Below are 17,901 nucleotides of genomic sequence, written 5' to 3'. Positions count from 1 at the left end.
CCATGGCCACGAGCTGGGAACTCTTATTTTACCATCCCTAGAGTGGTGGTTCTTCAGTTAGTGTGTTAAATCCTCTACAAATGTACGAATGGCACAAAACGAAAGTAAACAGTCTGTGAGTGATGTCAGCACTGAAACAAGGCAGTATGGGTGTGGTTTAAGCTCTTAAGCTACTTAAAGTGACAAGCACACTATTTATGAGATGGCAAAGTGCTTTTACAGTTTAACAAATACTAAAAGTACACTGAAGTACCTAACAAATTTAGAAGGTATCAACACATGCATGATGTTTTATTATATTGTAACATTTGTTATTAATTTTGAATTGTACACATAAACAGCACACAAGACTTAAAAAAAAGTATATCACTTGAAAGAAACTGTATGAACAGTTAACACATACAGACTTTACTACAATCTTTTCTGATAACATCCCCCAAGTAAATTACTATAATTTAACTTAATTTTATGAAAATTTAATTTATTTAAGTCCTTGACTGGAACTATGTAACATATTTGTAAACACATTGCAGCTAGTGTACTCAACCTTAAGGACAGTAAGACAGTTATGGTTCAGGAATGTAGCTATTTGTTATTAGGCATTTTTAAAGGTAAAAAAAGGAGTTGCTGTTTAATTATTAAGATACTCTGCAAATATTAAATTGGTTGAGTAGCACAGTCATTAAGCAGAAATGAGCAAGAAAAAAATCTCATAGACTTGCTTGTGATATTGTTATATATACATAGAAAAGAACTGCTGAATTATAAGTATGCTTTTATTAAAGGCAAGTTATACTAATATTGAACATCCTCACTGAAAATTAATGGTTGTATAGAGAGACAGTAACTCCCATTATATGACCAAGGCTAAAGAGATTGTCTTGTATGTCTAAATTGATCAGCCTTGAACCTTAGATTACAAATAGACATGCAATGTACTTTTACTTATAATACTGAATATATATTATATATCATCACAAATGCTAAAGCCATTGTCAGCTATATCTCATATTAATCACTTTTATAGTATCTATATATCTCATGTTTTTTAAAATATGACAAGTATTAAAATATGAATTGAATAGCATGGGCACTTACTAATATATTGCAGTTGGTACATGATATGCATATAAATAACAGGTCTAATGTCTGTCTATGAAAGTAAATACCAGGCTATATGCATTTGTTAATTATGAATGAAGAGCTTGCTATCTATTCTTTTTAATATCCTATAGGTATGTACTTGTTAGAGACACACAGATGCTGCAAAGCTGCTGGTTATTGCTTATTCATTAGTATATTTCTGACTGCAATTTTATAAATATATGGCGTGGACCACTTGAGTTGCGAATATGTCTCTATATCAGGCATGTTCTTGATTTGAATGTTCTATATTATCTATAATATGACCTCACTAAATTCAAAGAAGCCACAATAGAAATAAATATTTATTAAAAAATGTAGAATAGAAGGATGAAGAGAAAAAAAAGAAGGAAAATGGTCGGTGGTCATATAAGGTTATCATTTCCCGTGTATGCAAAAGGGTTGACAGTAATAAGTACCAAACAATTGTGTTATAGCATGTTTAAAGTTTACTAAGCTTGTTATATTTTCCAACCTTACAGTTATAACACTGTAGATAAATCCTGTAATATCATAAGGATTATGAGTTGCTATTTGACATATGTGGTATACTAGTGGTGAAATGTGCCAGTGGCACTAAGAATATATAGGAACTGCCTGGAAATATAATCTTAAACTATATAATACCAATGACAAAAAACAAATTAGTAACATTTATGCCACTAAAATATGACTTTTTGAATTAAATGAAAACTATAAGATTACTGATATATGACAATAAAAGTGTAATATTATATTAATTATTACGGACACTTCATGATTTAATTAAGTTGTAGTATAGTCAACAACTGATGCATTTAATGCTTAAAATTTTTTTATAGACTATTACAAAAGTTTGATACCTATGAATGCCACTCACACTATAAGGGAGATAAACAGCAAGCATATTACTTTTAAGATGCATAACTGTTATTGCTATACAAAAGATATATTAAAATAAGAGATTTTTCTTTACAATTTAAACAAGGCCAAATAGGTAAGTATTAAATCTAGGTATAGTTGTGTTGCCTTAGTGTTTTATAAAATATTAAAAATAGATAAAGACTGTATTTAAGTAATATGTAAATATAAATACATGTATACTTAAAAGATATATAAGATAATTTTCATTATAAAACTACCATATGGCGGGGCTGGGGGAGAATGCTGAAACGCAGATCTAGAGGGATCACTTGAATGGTTTGATCATTCAAGGATGAGATGTTTTTTCTCATGGAGGGGTTTGGTGGTTGTTTATCTTATAATGTTTTCAGTTATGATCTTCTAATGTACTTTTATTGGGTGTCTATAATCTGTTGTAATACTATTGGAAGAAGAAAGAACAAGTCATTCTCTTCATGTACACACATCTACACATTGTTACGAGTATATGAATATGAATAAAAGCAAAGCTAATATATATCCAATTGCAAAATGTATATCTATTAATGTAAATGCTTTAAATAATAGCTGCAAAAGGGGAAGTCTTTATAGATATTTAAAGCTATGTGAAGCACAACTAGTATTTTTACAGGAAACACACCTTACACAGGAAGGCATAAATAAAATAAATAATAAAAATTATACAGTACTAGTAAGTTCCACCTATAGTCAAAAGCGAAGAGGAGTAGCAATTTTGTGGAAAAACACTACTTTAATGCCTAAAATCATAAACACATTTCATGACAACTCAGGAATGTTTTATCTAGTGACAATATCTATCAATGAAATGGTATATACATCAGTGAATATTTATTGGATATCAGGACTAGGAGTTAGAGTGGCCAAACAGCACTTAGATGACATTGTACAATATGCCAAAGGCAATTTAATCATAGCTGGAGATTTCAATTGCATTATAAAAGAAACTGACACATATACTAAAACTACACATAAGAGATCACCTTTAACAAAGTTGTTATCTGAGTTTGTTGAAACTTTTAATATAGTTGACATAAATGAGTATGCTGTCCCAGATTCACTATTCTTTACACATTTTTCCCATCGACATAATGCATACTCTAGAATAGATAGAGTGTACATAACAAAAGATTTAACCACTAAATTAAATAAAGTCAAGACAATTTCATGATCATTTTCGAACCATAACACCATAACGTTTGAAATAGACTTGTGTTTCAAGAAAAGGATATCAGTAACAAGAATACCATCCTACATAACAAATCTCAAAGATTTTAAGGAATTTTATATTAAAAAGACACAAGCATTCTTAGATATGAATCTTACGAAAGATGTATCTGAAATATATATATATATATATATATATATATATATATATATATATATATATATATATGGGATGCATTGAAGGCATACCTATATGGAAGAGCGGTGGCATGGTTTAAAAATAAAAACAGTGGAATAAGGAATTAATGGAATTACAGTCAAAAGTGGATAATTTAAAGCTTGATATTCAAAATGGAAACACCAACTTAATAAAAGAACTGGAAGATGCTAATAAAAATACTCAGAGATGCTACACCACAAAAACAATGATCAATTTAGAAAAATTTAAACTATGTTACTATTCAATGAACCCTAAAAACCAACAAAGAATGGCAAATAGGACTAAAAAGTTGATTAAAACAAATCAAACCAAGGAAATACATAATATAGAAACCAAAAAGAAAGTGTCTCATTTAGAAGGAATATTAGAGGCATTTAGGCTATTCTTTCATAAACTTAATAATCAAAATGAGAAAATAGAAACATATTCAGTATTGAAAGCTTTTCTTAAAAACAATGTTAAAGTTAAGTTATTAGAGGAGCAGCTACAACTAATAGATAAGCAAATAACAATGACAGATCTTAAAGCTCAAGTAAATAAGCTGAAATTAAAGAAAGCTCCAGGTATAGATAATATCACCCCAGAAATGTTTAAATTACTATCTAATGAGGCTTTGCTGTTGTTATTGAATGTCTTTACATCAGTTAGAAATGGTAAAGACATCCCTCCTTCTTGGAAGTACACATTAATATCACCAATTCTGAAACAAAGTAAAGATCCCAGTGAATGTTCATCATATAGACCCATTTCACTTCTTAATATAGATTATAAAATTTTTATGGCTATACATGCTGCTCGAATAAAACAATTACTACCATTTCTGATAGAGGAGGATCAAACAGGTTTTATAAAAAATAGGAACACTTATGACAACATCAAAATAATTCTTTCCTTAATTGATTATATAAATGTCACAAAAAGCAAAATGAATGTTATTAGTTTAGACATAAATAGCACATTTGATTCAGTGAACTGGGATTATTTATGGTTAGTTTTAGAAGAAGATGGCTTCTCAAACAACTTTACCTTGTTAATAAAGTCATTATATGAAAAATCACTGGCTTATATAAAACTGGGATCTTGTCTGTCTAAATCTATTAAAGTAGCAAAGGGCACAAAACAAGGCTGCCCACTTTCTCCGTTATTGTTTGCACTAGTCATTGAACCCTTAGCAAATAATATACGTATGGATAAAAATATTGAAGGAATACAATTAGACAACAGCCTAGAGCTTAAAATTCAACTTTTTGCTGATGATATTTTAATTACCTTAAAGAATAATAATAGCTCTTTAAAAGCATTATGGGACTCAATTCAAAACTTTCAAAACGTTTTGAGTCTTAAATTTAATGAGAACAAAACAAATGTATTGCTTATAAATACTAATAAAAAAGATCTAAATAAAAAATACCATAAATATATGCCCACCGTTAATACAATTAAATACTTGGGAATTATAATAACTAACAATCTAGATACTGCAATTGAAACAAATTATAAAGAGATCTTAAATAATATTAAAAATCTAATACAAATATGGAATAAGTTCTTCTTTTCAATGGATGAAAGGCTCTATATAATTAAAATTATCATATTTCCAAAAATTCTTTGTTATACAAGCTTGTTCTTTGCCACCAGCTAAATCGCACCTAAAACAATTAAATGATTTAATATTAAGATTCCTATGGTATCAAAAAAAAAGCAAGGATAGCTATGAAATATCATCTAGATGATTGGGATATGGGTGGCATAGGTTTACCAGACATAGAAGTATATTTGCATTCATCTGTTATTAAAACAATATCATTATGGCTAAATACAAAATATACATCAAAATGGAAGCTTGTTCATGAGAGAATCTAGTTAAAATCAGGATTTGTAGTAACAAATAAGTATACCAATTTCATACCAAACAATTTTCTATGGCTGATGAAGGAATATATGATGATACATAAGCATAAAAATATAAGTTCCAAATACATTACTTATACATTAAAAATTTTCAAAAATCTTATTAATAGCAATCCTGATATTAAAGCATGGTCATTTTTATTATATCCAGTAGTGTACACACAAGGTAATATAATAACATTTGATATAGAAGTAGTCAACATGCTTAAAGAAAATGGATTAATATATTGGCATCAATTGGTAAACTCTGGAAAACATCTGATAGTAGACCAAATTAAAAGGAAATTAAATATGGAAAATAGTTCATGGCTACATGTACAAGAATTAAGACAGTATATATTAAGCAAACAAGAAACAATGCAACCATCAATAAGACAGAATGTTTCTAATCTTATAGAACATATAATATTGCTAATGAATCAACCCATTACTGGAAAGGGATACTTATCATCTATTTATAAAACAAACAAAAAAATAAAAACCTATAATAATTACAAAATATGGAACTATAGATCAATTAATGGACATGTGCCAAATGACAGAGACAAAAAATTAATTCTTCTCTCTCCAAAGCAGACATCACTTTCATTACATTGGAGACTCTTTACATGGCAATTCATACACAGATCTTACGTAACCCCTCATAAAATGGAACTTATGTTTAAGAAAAATATTGGCTGCTGGAGATGTGATTTATCAGTAAAAGCAGACTGGCAATATATGTTCTACAAATGCCATTTGATTAAACCATATTGGGATAAAATTAATTATTTTCTGCAAATGGTATTCAATGACAAATTCCAGATTTCCAAATCTTTTATTTTGTTTAATGCACCTGTACCTGACTGTGTACCAAGAACAAAATATGTAATCTTGTGGACTCTCCTAGCCATTGCAAGGAAGAACATTACATCAAACGGGAAATCCAAAGCTTCTCCAACTTTTAAGCAATTCATGAATATGGTGTCAGCAGTATTGCAATTGGAAATGAACAGTATTAAAGGAAGAACTGAAAGAACAACATCATTATATATAGCATGGCAAAAAGTAACTGAAATACTGGAGAGTAATGACTGTAGCAGATTATAATCAGGAAACAATTGTATAGAAAGTCAATTATATGCCAACAATAGACACCCTTGTCAATACTTTATTTTGGTTTTAATGTTTGATATCTGTTTAGAGGTCTTAGCCAACCTTTTTAAATAATTTGTAAATACTTCACTGTCATAAATAACACACATTCATGTTTTCTTGTTTTTGGAAATGAATAGAAATATTTACAAAAAAAAACAGAACACATTCACAGGTTCCCCTGTGTTTTCATCCAACATATAATGCATTTGAGGAGTTTTACTGAATAAAGCAGATTTAGAAATCAAATGTTTACTCCAAATACAAATGTACATGTATTTTTAAAATATATATAGACTTTTTTTTTTGCTAAACCTAATTAAAATAAGTTCCAAAAGCTCTATGAACTGAACAATGAAGTCCTTAGGAAAACTTTAAAGTATCTCTTTAAGTAAACAGAGGTTAGGAATTTTTTCATCTTCCCATTTTATAAAAACATGAAAACTCATGTCCTGTGCTTTCATTCTGGAGCATAAGATATTAAAAATTAAAAAAACAATTTTTGCTGATACTTTTTATTTGCCTGCATTTTGATTCTGATGAGTGTAGGACTGAGATTGTCATTTTAGTGAAAAAAAAAATTGTCAGACATTTCACAGTATTTAACGTTAATGTTTTCTGTCATAGAAGAGTACCTGTACCCCCATGAAAAGGGTTTCAATGTGTTCCCTTACTTAATGTAGTTAACTCCAGTGTCAGACATGGAAGACTGATGGATCCCCCCCAAATAGTTCAGCTTATTTTAAACAAGTTTCACGAGTGGGCATTTTGAACATTGAGTCACTGACTTCCTCCAGATTCTGTCCTTTAAATGAAAAACTGGCAAACTGCTCAGTTCAACAAAAGCTATCTAACCAAGGAATATCTCAGGACATTCATTAAAGCATTCTGCAGTTTTCATAGGGCTGTAATTGGTTGTACTACCACATAATTCTGCAGTTCTCAGAGGAATATATATGGGTACACTAATTTATTTATCCAGTTAATGGTTGCACTAATGTTTTTATTGTATACAGATAAAATTAACTATTACACTGAAATACAATCCAAGCATCACAAAAACCCACAAAAATTTTTATCCACAATAAATAATATCCTTAACCCAGGGAAATCAGGTACCCACCCCCCACCCACCACCACCAATTCAGAAAATATACCCTCAGTTTAACAAATATTTTACATAATCCATCCTTGAACTAACTAAAAATCAAACATCATCAACTAATAAACCCTCCATTCTCACTTCTAACATAACACCCACCTTCTCACTGCAACCAGTTTCAACTGATACCATCAAAAAACTCTTAAAAAAACTAAAGCCCACTACACTAGCTGCCGACTGTCTACCCACGAAATACTTAAAGCTAACAGTAGATGTCATAGCATACCCTATATCTATACTAATCAACAGATCAATAGCTGAACACCAGGTCCTTTCTATTTGGAAAACTGCATATATCATTCCCCTTCATAAAGGTGGCCCATCATCTGAGCTAAATAACTACAGACCAATTGCAATATTATCAACTCTCTCAAAAATTCTAGAAAGAGTTATTCATAAACAGGTAAGTGACTACCTACTAAATAAACTTCTAACCAATACCCAACATGGTTTTAGACCATTCCATGGCACAACTACTGCTCTGTTGTCTTTTACTAACATCATTAATCTCCACAGGAGTAATAATCACTTTGCATCTTCCATCTTCTTAGACCTGTCAAAAGCTTTTGATATGGTCTCCCATACCCACCTTCTCAGCACCCTCTCAGACCTCCATGTTTGTAATTCTACCATTCCATGGATCAAAGATTACCTCACAGGGTGTCACCAAGCTGTTTCATGGCAACAGACCCTTTCACTCATTACCAGTTGAAATCGGAGTCCCCCAAGGTTCCATTCTAGGCCCACTCCTATTCTCTACATTTACTAACAATCTCCACCTTGCAACCATTCATGCATCTCCCATCCAATGTGCAGATGATTCAACTGTGATATGCTCTGCACCCTCCCTATTAGAACTGCAATCACTTACCCAGAAAGCCTTTCAGGAAATAGAGACCTGGCTAACTAAGGATAACTTAATCTTAAATCCCCAAAAAAACAAGCTGTATTCTCACCTAACAAAACTCCACCCTCCCCTAATACTTTCCACATTGCCTCCCATAACAAAACCTGCATAACTCCCTCTCAGCACACAAAACTATTAGGAATTGAAATTGACCATAAACTCAGATTTGATATTCACATATCTCAGACAGTTAAAGAGGTACACAAAAAATTGGTACCTTACATAGGAACAAACACTTTTTCACAAATAATACCAGAATAGCCATTGCCCAAACTCATCTGCTCTCCACCTTACTATATGCAGCACCCATTCTTACTAACCTCAAGAAATCTGAATTGGAAAAACTGGAAATCTGCTACAATAAAATAGCAAGATACTCCACTAATTCTTCAGCTAGAACTCGTCACTGCCTTGCACTCAAGCAACTCAATTGGTTAGAATTTCCACAACTCCTACACTATATACAACTTTCTATGGCTCACAAAATCCTCTCAGAGCCTGATAAAATACCCTTCCTACAAACTCTTCTACAACCCTACGCTACTACGATCCTCCAACAAAAAACAAATACAAACTCATATAGCCAAAAATCAAGCAGCTGAGTCCCTCAACTCAAGCTATATAGGTAAACTCTGGAATGCCCTACCATCTAATCTTACCTCCACATCATCTCTAACAATATTTAAGCCGTCCCTAAAAAACTGTCTACTTAGCAAATGTATCTGCCCATGCACAACCCCTGGCTGATAACTAACTCTCCATCTCCACATGCTCCTGTCCAATTCGACTACTACTTTACTTCCACTTTACTTCTTATCACAAATCTCAAGCTTGCACTATCCTAGAATTAAAAGAAAGTAAAACGCTATGACTGTCCTTCATTGTTAGGACCTTAGTCTTTATGGAACTGTATAAAGTACATTTATCTAACTGATCAGAATTTTTTTTGTTAAGCATCTCTAAAACTCATTATAAATGTTATCATAGTTGTATAGATCTTTGTTTCTTGTCTGTAATGCACTGTTATATCAGGAGCTTTTCTGTTTGGGCCTCTGCTGAAAAAAGACGTGTCGAGTCGGACTTTCCCAGTAAACAAATGTAAAATATATAAATAATAAATAAATAAGTATAGATGGCTGTACAAATTTATTTATATTATAGATGATTGCACCAATTTATTTATCTTGTAGATGGCTGTACTAATTTATTTATATTATAGATGGCTGCACAAATTTACTTATATTGTAGATGTCATGCTGCTTTTTAGATATTCGCTTTTCAGATGATTCTAAGTTATTGTGCTGTGTCAGTGTTCTGCAGTTCTCAGTTAACAGACGTATAAAAATAAATACTAGTGCCTCAGCATGTCTGCCTTCAAGATATATCAAAGAGTGCTCACTGTGCCACTTAAATACATGTATTAGAAGAGAAAAAAGCAATCATTAAAAAAATTCAATTACCCTCCATGCTGTTAGCAAGATATAAGGAAAATTTATGGTGCCTGCAGTTAGTTGGGAATGGAAAACTAATGGAACATATCTCAATGATAATAAGCAGGCAGACTGAAGCAGTAGTGCTAGAGTTTGGGGTTCCTCAGTATGATTAAATAGCCCCACATGTCTGTAGGAAACAGGCAAGGAGGTAGAAGCTTCAGGTTACAAATTTAGGGCTCCACTTACTTAAGACTACTCTCAAACATTAGTGCAATTTTTTTTTGTGCTTTCAGTTTTGTTCTTCCCTCATAACCATTAAGCTTCCCGCTCCACTTGCCCTGTTAGCCCATTCATTCCCCCAGATGTTTAGAGAACTCCAGACCATTGGTTCTTACTACAGGTGTTAGCTGAGCAGCAAAGAGCTGTGCCATCATCCTTCATTGGCAGGTTTATTTTTTCTTGTTAAGCCCTAACACCTTGGCGCATACCCAGCAACCTTCTATAGGATTCAGCATGCAGTCGGTATCAGCATGCGCATGCTGCAAACTTCTGCAAGTAACATATTAACTCAAAACTGCTGTATATCTCATGAAGCCAGCACTCTCATGTGATCAATGCAGTCTCTACCAGGGATTCTACTACAGGACCATGCTGCCCTCTTGGCATTTTGTATTCCAAATGTGTTTTGCACCTGGCTGCAGAGGTATTACTACAAGTTAAATAGTGGCATGCTTGTGGTCAGCTGCCTGTGCACATACAACCAATTTAAGTTGAAGAAGACACTAGAGGCAAGATATGCATAAACCCAGACTTATTCAAATTCCACAAACTAAAATATTAGACCACATGGCTTTGCAGATATAACAGTGCCCAGTCCACACAACTATATCAGGGTATAGTCTGTCTTGTAGCCACCCTCCAAGTGTCTTGGTTCTAACTTGATAAAAAAGTATGACGACTCTTTACTGAATTCTCATTGACCTACTATCACCAGCCTGTTCTTTGCAACTTGATGTTTGAGAATTATTGCTCATCACTGAATTCTCATTAGGTAACTATCACCAGTCTGTTCATTGTAACTTGATGTTTGAGCATTATTGCTTATTATACAATGACTGGGCATTAACATTCATGGAATTCTCAATGGCTATCACGAGCCTCTTCTTTGTAACTTGATATGCAAGTATTATTGCTCATCACTGAACTGTCCTTGGATAACCATAACCAGCCTATCATTTTACTTATTCACTTATAAGAAAATGCCCAACCAGTGTGCCCATTGTAAATCGAGCATATACCAATAGAAAAAGTCCAGTTGCCTGGACTTTCTTCTATTAATACATGCTATAACTTTCTAACTTTTCTTAACCACAAAAAAAAAAATTTGAATCCAGACATACAAGAGAGACAGGATAGAGAAAACACTAGGAAAATCAGGTGCATTCTTCAAAACTAAAGAAACGTACCTGATTTTCTTTGTCCCATCTCTCTCGTACCTCCCAAGTGTCTCAGTTTCATATTTTATAACAAAAAAAGAAGCAATAGAGAGCTTCCTTTCCCCGTTGCTTCCATTTCAAAGCACTGATGTACTGTGAAAGCATGGAAACCCCATATGCATGTGCAGTTCATCAAGAAAAATATGTGATACAAAAACAAAGTAGAAGACCACGGTGCCATTTTACAAGGATATTATTTAAGAAAAGTAAGTAATTTTTTTCTTAAATAATGGCATTCTATATAATAGCAATAACCCATGGCTGGGTATGGTTAATTCTGATTTACCGACACCTAGCCATGGCTTATTGCTATATCACTGAATTCTCATTGGCTAACTATCACCAGCCTGTTCTTTATAACTTGATATTTGAGGATTATTGTTCATCATGGAATTCTCAATGGCTATCACGAGCCTCTTCTTTGTAACTTGATATGTAAGTATTATTGCTCATCACTGAACTGTCCTTGGATAACCATAACCAGCCTATTATTTTACTTATTCACTTATAAGAAAATGTAATTAAAGCAACACAAATTAAGCAATGAGAAGCAAACATTATGTACAACTGTAGTACAATGAATAGAATAATATAACTATTACAAAAACTGACATCAAAGGCATTTTTCACCATGAACTAAAAGTAGGATTATCCAATTTATTCTGTATGATTTAGTGATTTTTCATTCCTCTTATATTGGTAAATTATGTTTATACAAACCTGCCATAAAATATTTCCATTACTTGAAGACTACAGGTAATAATTCCAATACCGGCCATTTCACTAGAGTGATGATCTGGGTTTTCACAGGATAAACAGATGTGGTGTTGCCTCATATCTAGAGTTCTGTTACTGTGAACCCCATTTATGCAGACATTCAACTGTAGCCCCCACCACAGTAATCACAGCTTTTCTATATTAGTGTGTAAACTCTGTGAATCATTATCTATATTACTAAAAGCATTGACACCTATCTGGAGTTCATACCAAAATTATTATTATTTATGTTTGTTTTTAATTATGAATGTTAAGCTCACTACTGTATTAAACACTGCTTAATATGTAAAAGTCTAAAAATTCCCAGTGTTCTGCTTCATGTGTAGGCCTAAGTATTCAATATTATTAGTATTAAGCTTTTGTTCTAAATGTTAAACTTTTTCATTCATATTTGTAAACAATGTTAAGCTGTTTGTTCAAGGTGTGATATTTTGTTACACTGTTCTTCTTGAGTGTTAACTCCTAAACTGGTCCCCAAATCACTCCTTTTAGATCAGCACTCTACACCAGTAAATATATTCAAATAAATAAATAAATGCATATGTACATACACACATAATATAAGTGCAACATTTATGTATCTAATGTTTGTGTTTCTGTCTTCTAATTGCTGTCATGATTTTTTTGAATACATGTAATATTTTTTGCAACTGACTTAAAATAATCCATTTATATAGTATCTGCAATCATTTTTTGCTTTCTGTAGCCAGCTTCCCTGATTTACTGATTGTGGCAACAAAGTGCTTTAAATCTTGTTCCTAAATATCTTTTGTGTAATACAAATACAACTACTTTAAATGTGCTAGACTCACCAGGTTTTATACCTACTGTTCACAAATTTGAAATAAAAAATATCATGATACTGTCTTTATGTGATGATTAATTGATAAGTGTACTCTTCTTTTTCAAAGCCAAATGAATAATTCACTTTCAGTTTTTAGCATGGCATGTGATTATCACTTGCTCAAAGTAATTTTCTCAAAATTCTGTGTCAGTGTGACAGTCCATACTCCAGGCTAGTAATCACGGAGCCTCAATCCTCACCACTGACACCAGTGAGTGATGGCCACTAAGAGCAGAAATAGATAGACGCACACTATTTTCAAATGCAGCCGTCTGCCCCAAGCACAATCTCCCTTAAGAGCACACTGCAGACCTGGGGCTGGACTTTCTATCTCTCCAGGCACCAAACAAGACTCCACACAGACCACTTTAGAGTTGTGTGTCCCTGTTACAAGTAGTTGACACACACACTAGGATATTTGGTTGTCACACACATACACACACCTGGGAAAGTCTGGCAGAGATTTAACAGTTGTGCCCCTTCTGCCCAGACTATAGTGTAATATTGCTGCTACTAGTCAGCTACTCTAAGGCTCTTACAAGGGTAGCAAATTGTACTGAATAAAATTAATACTAATACAAATGGTAGAGTTTGACCAGTGCAGCAAGGTTTTCAGGAGTGGCCACAGTGTCACTAAAATGAGCATAAATACTCTTAAGATGTTAAAAGTATTCTGTAAAAGACCAGCCACAATAAAAGGTGCAGGAATATTTAATAATAAATAACAAAATAGAACACATGAGAATACTGAATATCTAGTTACAATAAACACCAGCGTTTCAGTCACAGGACATATAAAAATTAACACAGTTGGATAGATTCACACAGATGCAGAAAAACAATACTTAACTAATACCACTATATTTTTCTGGCTGACTAAAGAATGACTGTTCCCTAGTCAAGTTGCTTACTACAGCAAGGCAAAATGAAGTGTGTTGCGCTGCTTACTATAACAAGGCAAGATGAGGTGTGTGGTTGTGTGAGATATCTGTGTGAGATCTTTCCTATCAGGTTCCAAAAAACAAAGTGCTGCTGTGAGAGTTCCATCATTTCTCTCAGTAATATCTAAATAATCATTTCAATGCTGATTATGGAATGACATCACATCTGGTCACCTGACTCTGGTGCAGTACACACTCAGAGCTTTACTAAGCTATGTTGCAGCATCTGAAAGCTATAAAGCAATTTAAAAAATGGCTACCCTTCCAGGGTAGCAATTAGTTAACCCGTAAAGATAATACAGTAAGATTTCTAGTCCTGGTTTTCCGAGACATTTTTGTCTCTGGCTGCAATCAGACCTGTAATATTAAATCTGTATGGCCTAAACCAACCCATTTAATTTTTCAAAATTAGCTGGACTGAGAGTAACCTCTTCCCTTCCAGAAATCTCTGTTAAAGCATATACATTTAATCAGTTATAATAATACTGTCTGACATGCATGTGTATCTCTTTTCCGTGCAGCAGGACCCACTGTTGATGCATTTTTAACACAAGCAACTTTACAAATACCTTTTTAACACAAGCATCTGTACAAACCAAGTGTGATAGTCACATGATGTAAAATTCTTTACAAAACTCCAACTAGCTATGCTCACATATGTTACACATGCACAGATGGCACTGCCTCATATCATCACATCCAGCACACCAAGAAGTGTTTTATTTTAGGACAGGTATATTACAAATTGCTAACCAGTGTTGTAGTGCCCATGAAATAACAACAGACTGAAGCTTGTACCTAACTTTACTACACTGGATTACTGCTGCTATTTGCTTGTGGGATTTTTAACCAACTATGCATTTTTTCTATATATCTGAATATCAGATTAATTATTCTCTTTAACAAGTCCAAGATTTACATAATGTAAAAATAAAGTATATTTTATCTTTTCCTTCTTACAGAATGTACAGTTTTAAAACTGGTTGGTTTGCAAACGTAAGCAGCAAATGTGAATTACTAGTTATATTTCTGATTTGAAAAAAAATCTTTAGAAGTCAAGTATGCACCATTAGTGTTTTTTATTTGTACACCCAGTCCATCATCTTTACTTAGGAGTTTAGGAAAGTGACAACATAGAAAAATGGGATGGCCTGAAATCACATTTCTTAAAATTTCAAGTACTATATGGTATGTCACTCATTCTGTCCCTCAGAAATAATCTGCAGTACAAACAGATGGCAAATTTACATAGTCATAGAAGCATACATTTATGATATGAACTTCAGAAATCAAAGGCATATCTTGACTTTACAAATGAATTTAACAAAGAAATACTGTAAATGTGCATTTTTTTATTTAACTTGTGGGTTCAGCCATGCCTTTCCTTCCTCCCAGATGTATACGTACTGTATTGGGGTTTTTGTGTGTGTGTGTGTGTGTGTGTGTGTGTGTGTGTGTGTGTGTGTGTGTTTGTGTGTGTGTGTGTACACATGTAATAATTGATTTAATTATTAATACTGCTTTCTTACCTACATTTCATTTCTTTGGTTTTCTGAGTAAGTGCATTTTACAGATTATTTTCACTTTGACTTTTAAGAGTTGTGGTGTTCCTATACTCCCAAGCATTCATTGGAATGTACTTTGGAATTTTCTAGATAGCAATACAAGTTTAACTTCCTAATATGCTGTTTTATTCACAGGGGATACAGAGAAGAATAACTGTGACAATAGTGCATGAGACAGGAAGTGACATTCAATGGAAGGAAATCCGTGAGTTGGTTGTCGGTAGGTTTAACTTTTTCTCTTAAAACTTTCTTGTCGATGAGTGATAATAAGTGGAAGACAATTTTTTTTGATAACTCGTTGTCAACCAGAAATCTTTGCATATTATTAGAAGTGCATACGATTGCTGGAGTTCCTGGTATAAATCATTGGGTGTACATACATATCACTTCTCATAATTCTGCCATAGTCAACTTCACATAGGTTATAAAGATTACATGAATGAGCATATACATTTTGAACCAAGCTCCTGCTGAACAAAAATTCATTGTTATTTCTATTTTTCTACGTTTGGTAATCACAGCTGATAATGATTTTATATTATCATGCTGTGAGCTTCTTAGATGAAATTGTTAGTAAATGTTCTACGTTTTGCCTTTTGTTCCATATTGTCAGAAGCAGTGTTGTGTATATATTTGGACTTGGACATTTGAAAGCTACAGGAGGCAGTGGGGTGAAAAAAAGGCAAATGTTAGGTTGAGACTGATCAAATTAAAATGACATTGTTGAAAATTAGAGGAGAAGTTGGTGTGGACTGTGTTTAGTGTCTGAAAGCTCCAAGCTGAAGTACATTGCTGTGAATGGTTCTGTCTTCACTTTTAATGGTGAAAACCCAGATAACTCTGAGGCATTGGTAACAATGTACAGTGTTCATAATACAAATATACTTCTAGTTATTTTCTATTTAATTTTTACTGCAGTTGAAATGGAGGTGAATGCGTAGCAGCTAGTAAAATATATTACTCTGGATGTTATGTTTTTTTCTTTTTCTTCTCAAAAAGAACCAAAAATTATTTCCTTTTCATAGAAAAATTGGTGTGTTTTGTCAATTTTATATGTTACAGCAGAATGTACATATTTTACATGGTGTAAGAGACATGCCCCTATTTGAGCTTCTGTTGCCTATTTTCCATAAAAGGTGTTTCATAAAGCAATATAAAAGTGTGATTATCAAGAGGTCTTGCCTGAAAAGTTTCATAAGAATATCTTGACGCAGTACAGAGATAGCCATTTGAAGTTAAGGTAGAATTCAGGTCAGAATGGCCTTTGCAAAGTGATAGATTGTTAAGTTTTATAGTGTTGCAGAGCAACAAACTGATATATCAGCCAGATTTTTGATTTTTGGCCTTTTAACTTTGTTTTTTCTGCAGTTGTTTTTTTTTTTTTTTTTGGCACTGTGGATTTAGCAGTGCTCTTTCTAAATTACTGTACACCAAATTAAAAAAATAGCTTATCTCTCCCTTATGTCTTTTGTGAGCTTTGTTAACTAGATGTACTTTGTATATAAGGGTTTTATGTGTACACTATATTGATTGCCTTAACTGGTTGTCTGTAGCTAAATTTGCTTCATGGCCCAAGTCATAGCTTAAAATGGGTCAGCTTGAAGTGGTCTACCTGTAAAGTTAACAAACATTAAGTAAGCAAATAAAATAGATCTAGATCAGGGCAGGGTCCTGGTAAAAGTGACATACGTGTTTCATGATGGTGGTATAAGTGCCAGTATCCTGCATCCCCCTTAATCTACCTTTTCTATGCACTGCAAATTTAAACTGTGGGTGCATTTTAAATGTGACATCTAAGCCTGGATTAACAGCCATATTTATATCTCCTACCATTGTTGTATCACCCTTGAACACCTCTATTTTTACATTCCCCAAACATCCTAGTGCATTTTGATGGTGCTGATGGAAGATTAAGAGATATAAATGTGCGAGTCTTATTAAAATCTTCTCCATGAAAATATATGCTGGAGCTGCTGGAAAGTGAGGGGCCATTTCTAAAGAAGACCAGGAAATCCGAATAAAAACATTTTTTTATGTTGGTCATGTAAAGTTACTTACTGTGTGTGAATGAAGTTAAAGCTTTGTGTGAACAATTAATAGTCCAAGGCATTAACCTTCAGGAACTCCCACTGGTAGTGTATGTCTGTTGAAGTTGCCATGTGAAATTTGACCATAATGGGTAGAAGCTGTCTTATGAATTTTGGATGTAAAGGTGCTGTTGTTTAAATACTTTGTTGTCTTGAGACAAGCTGTCATGAGGATGCTAAATAAGTGAAGATGAATTATGAAAAGGAAGTGATT

At 33.1% G+C, this 17,901-nt stretch overlaps 1 protein-coding gene across 18 annotated transcripts in view; it reads left to right on the top strand.

Annotated features, from left to right (window-relative positions):
• KIF1A (kinesin family member 1A) overlaps positions 1-17,901 on the top strand; it is a 2,189,582-nt gene that overhangs the window by 1,812,239 nt on the left and 359,442 nt on the right. For all 18 annotated transcript variants that reach the window (XM_044071047.1, XM_044071036.1, XM_044071035.1 and 15 more), the window contains one exon: positions 15,736-15,820. In XM_044071047.1, the coding sequence (XP_043926982.1) occupies positions 15,736-15,820 (85 nt within the window). The remainder of the gene's footprint in view (positions 1-15,735; positions 15,821-17,901) is intronic.

This window comes from Protopterus annectens, chromosome 5.part0 (genome assembly GCF_019279795.1).
Source record: "Protopterus annectens isolate FY-2018-M chromosome 5.part0, PAN1.0, whole genome shotgun sequence".
In the NCBI taxonomy this organism is placed as follows: domain Eukaryota; kingdom Metazoa; phylum Chordata; order Ceratodontiformes; family Protopteridae; genus Protopterus; species Protopterus annectens.
Note: the sequence above shows the minus strand (reverse complement) of the source record. Positions and strands in the feature narration are given on the sequence as shown.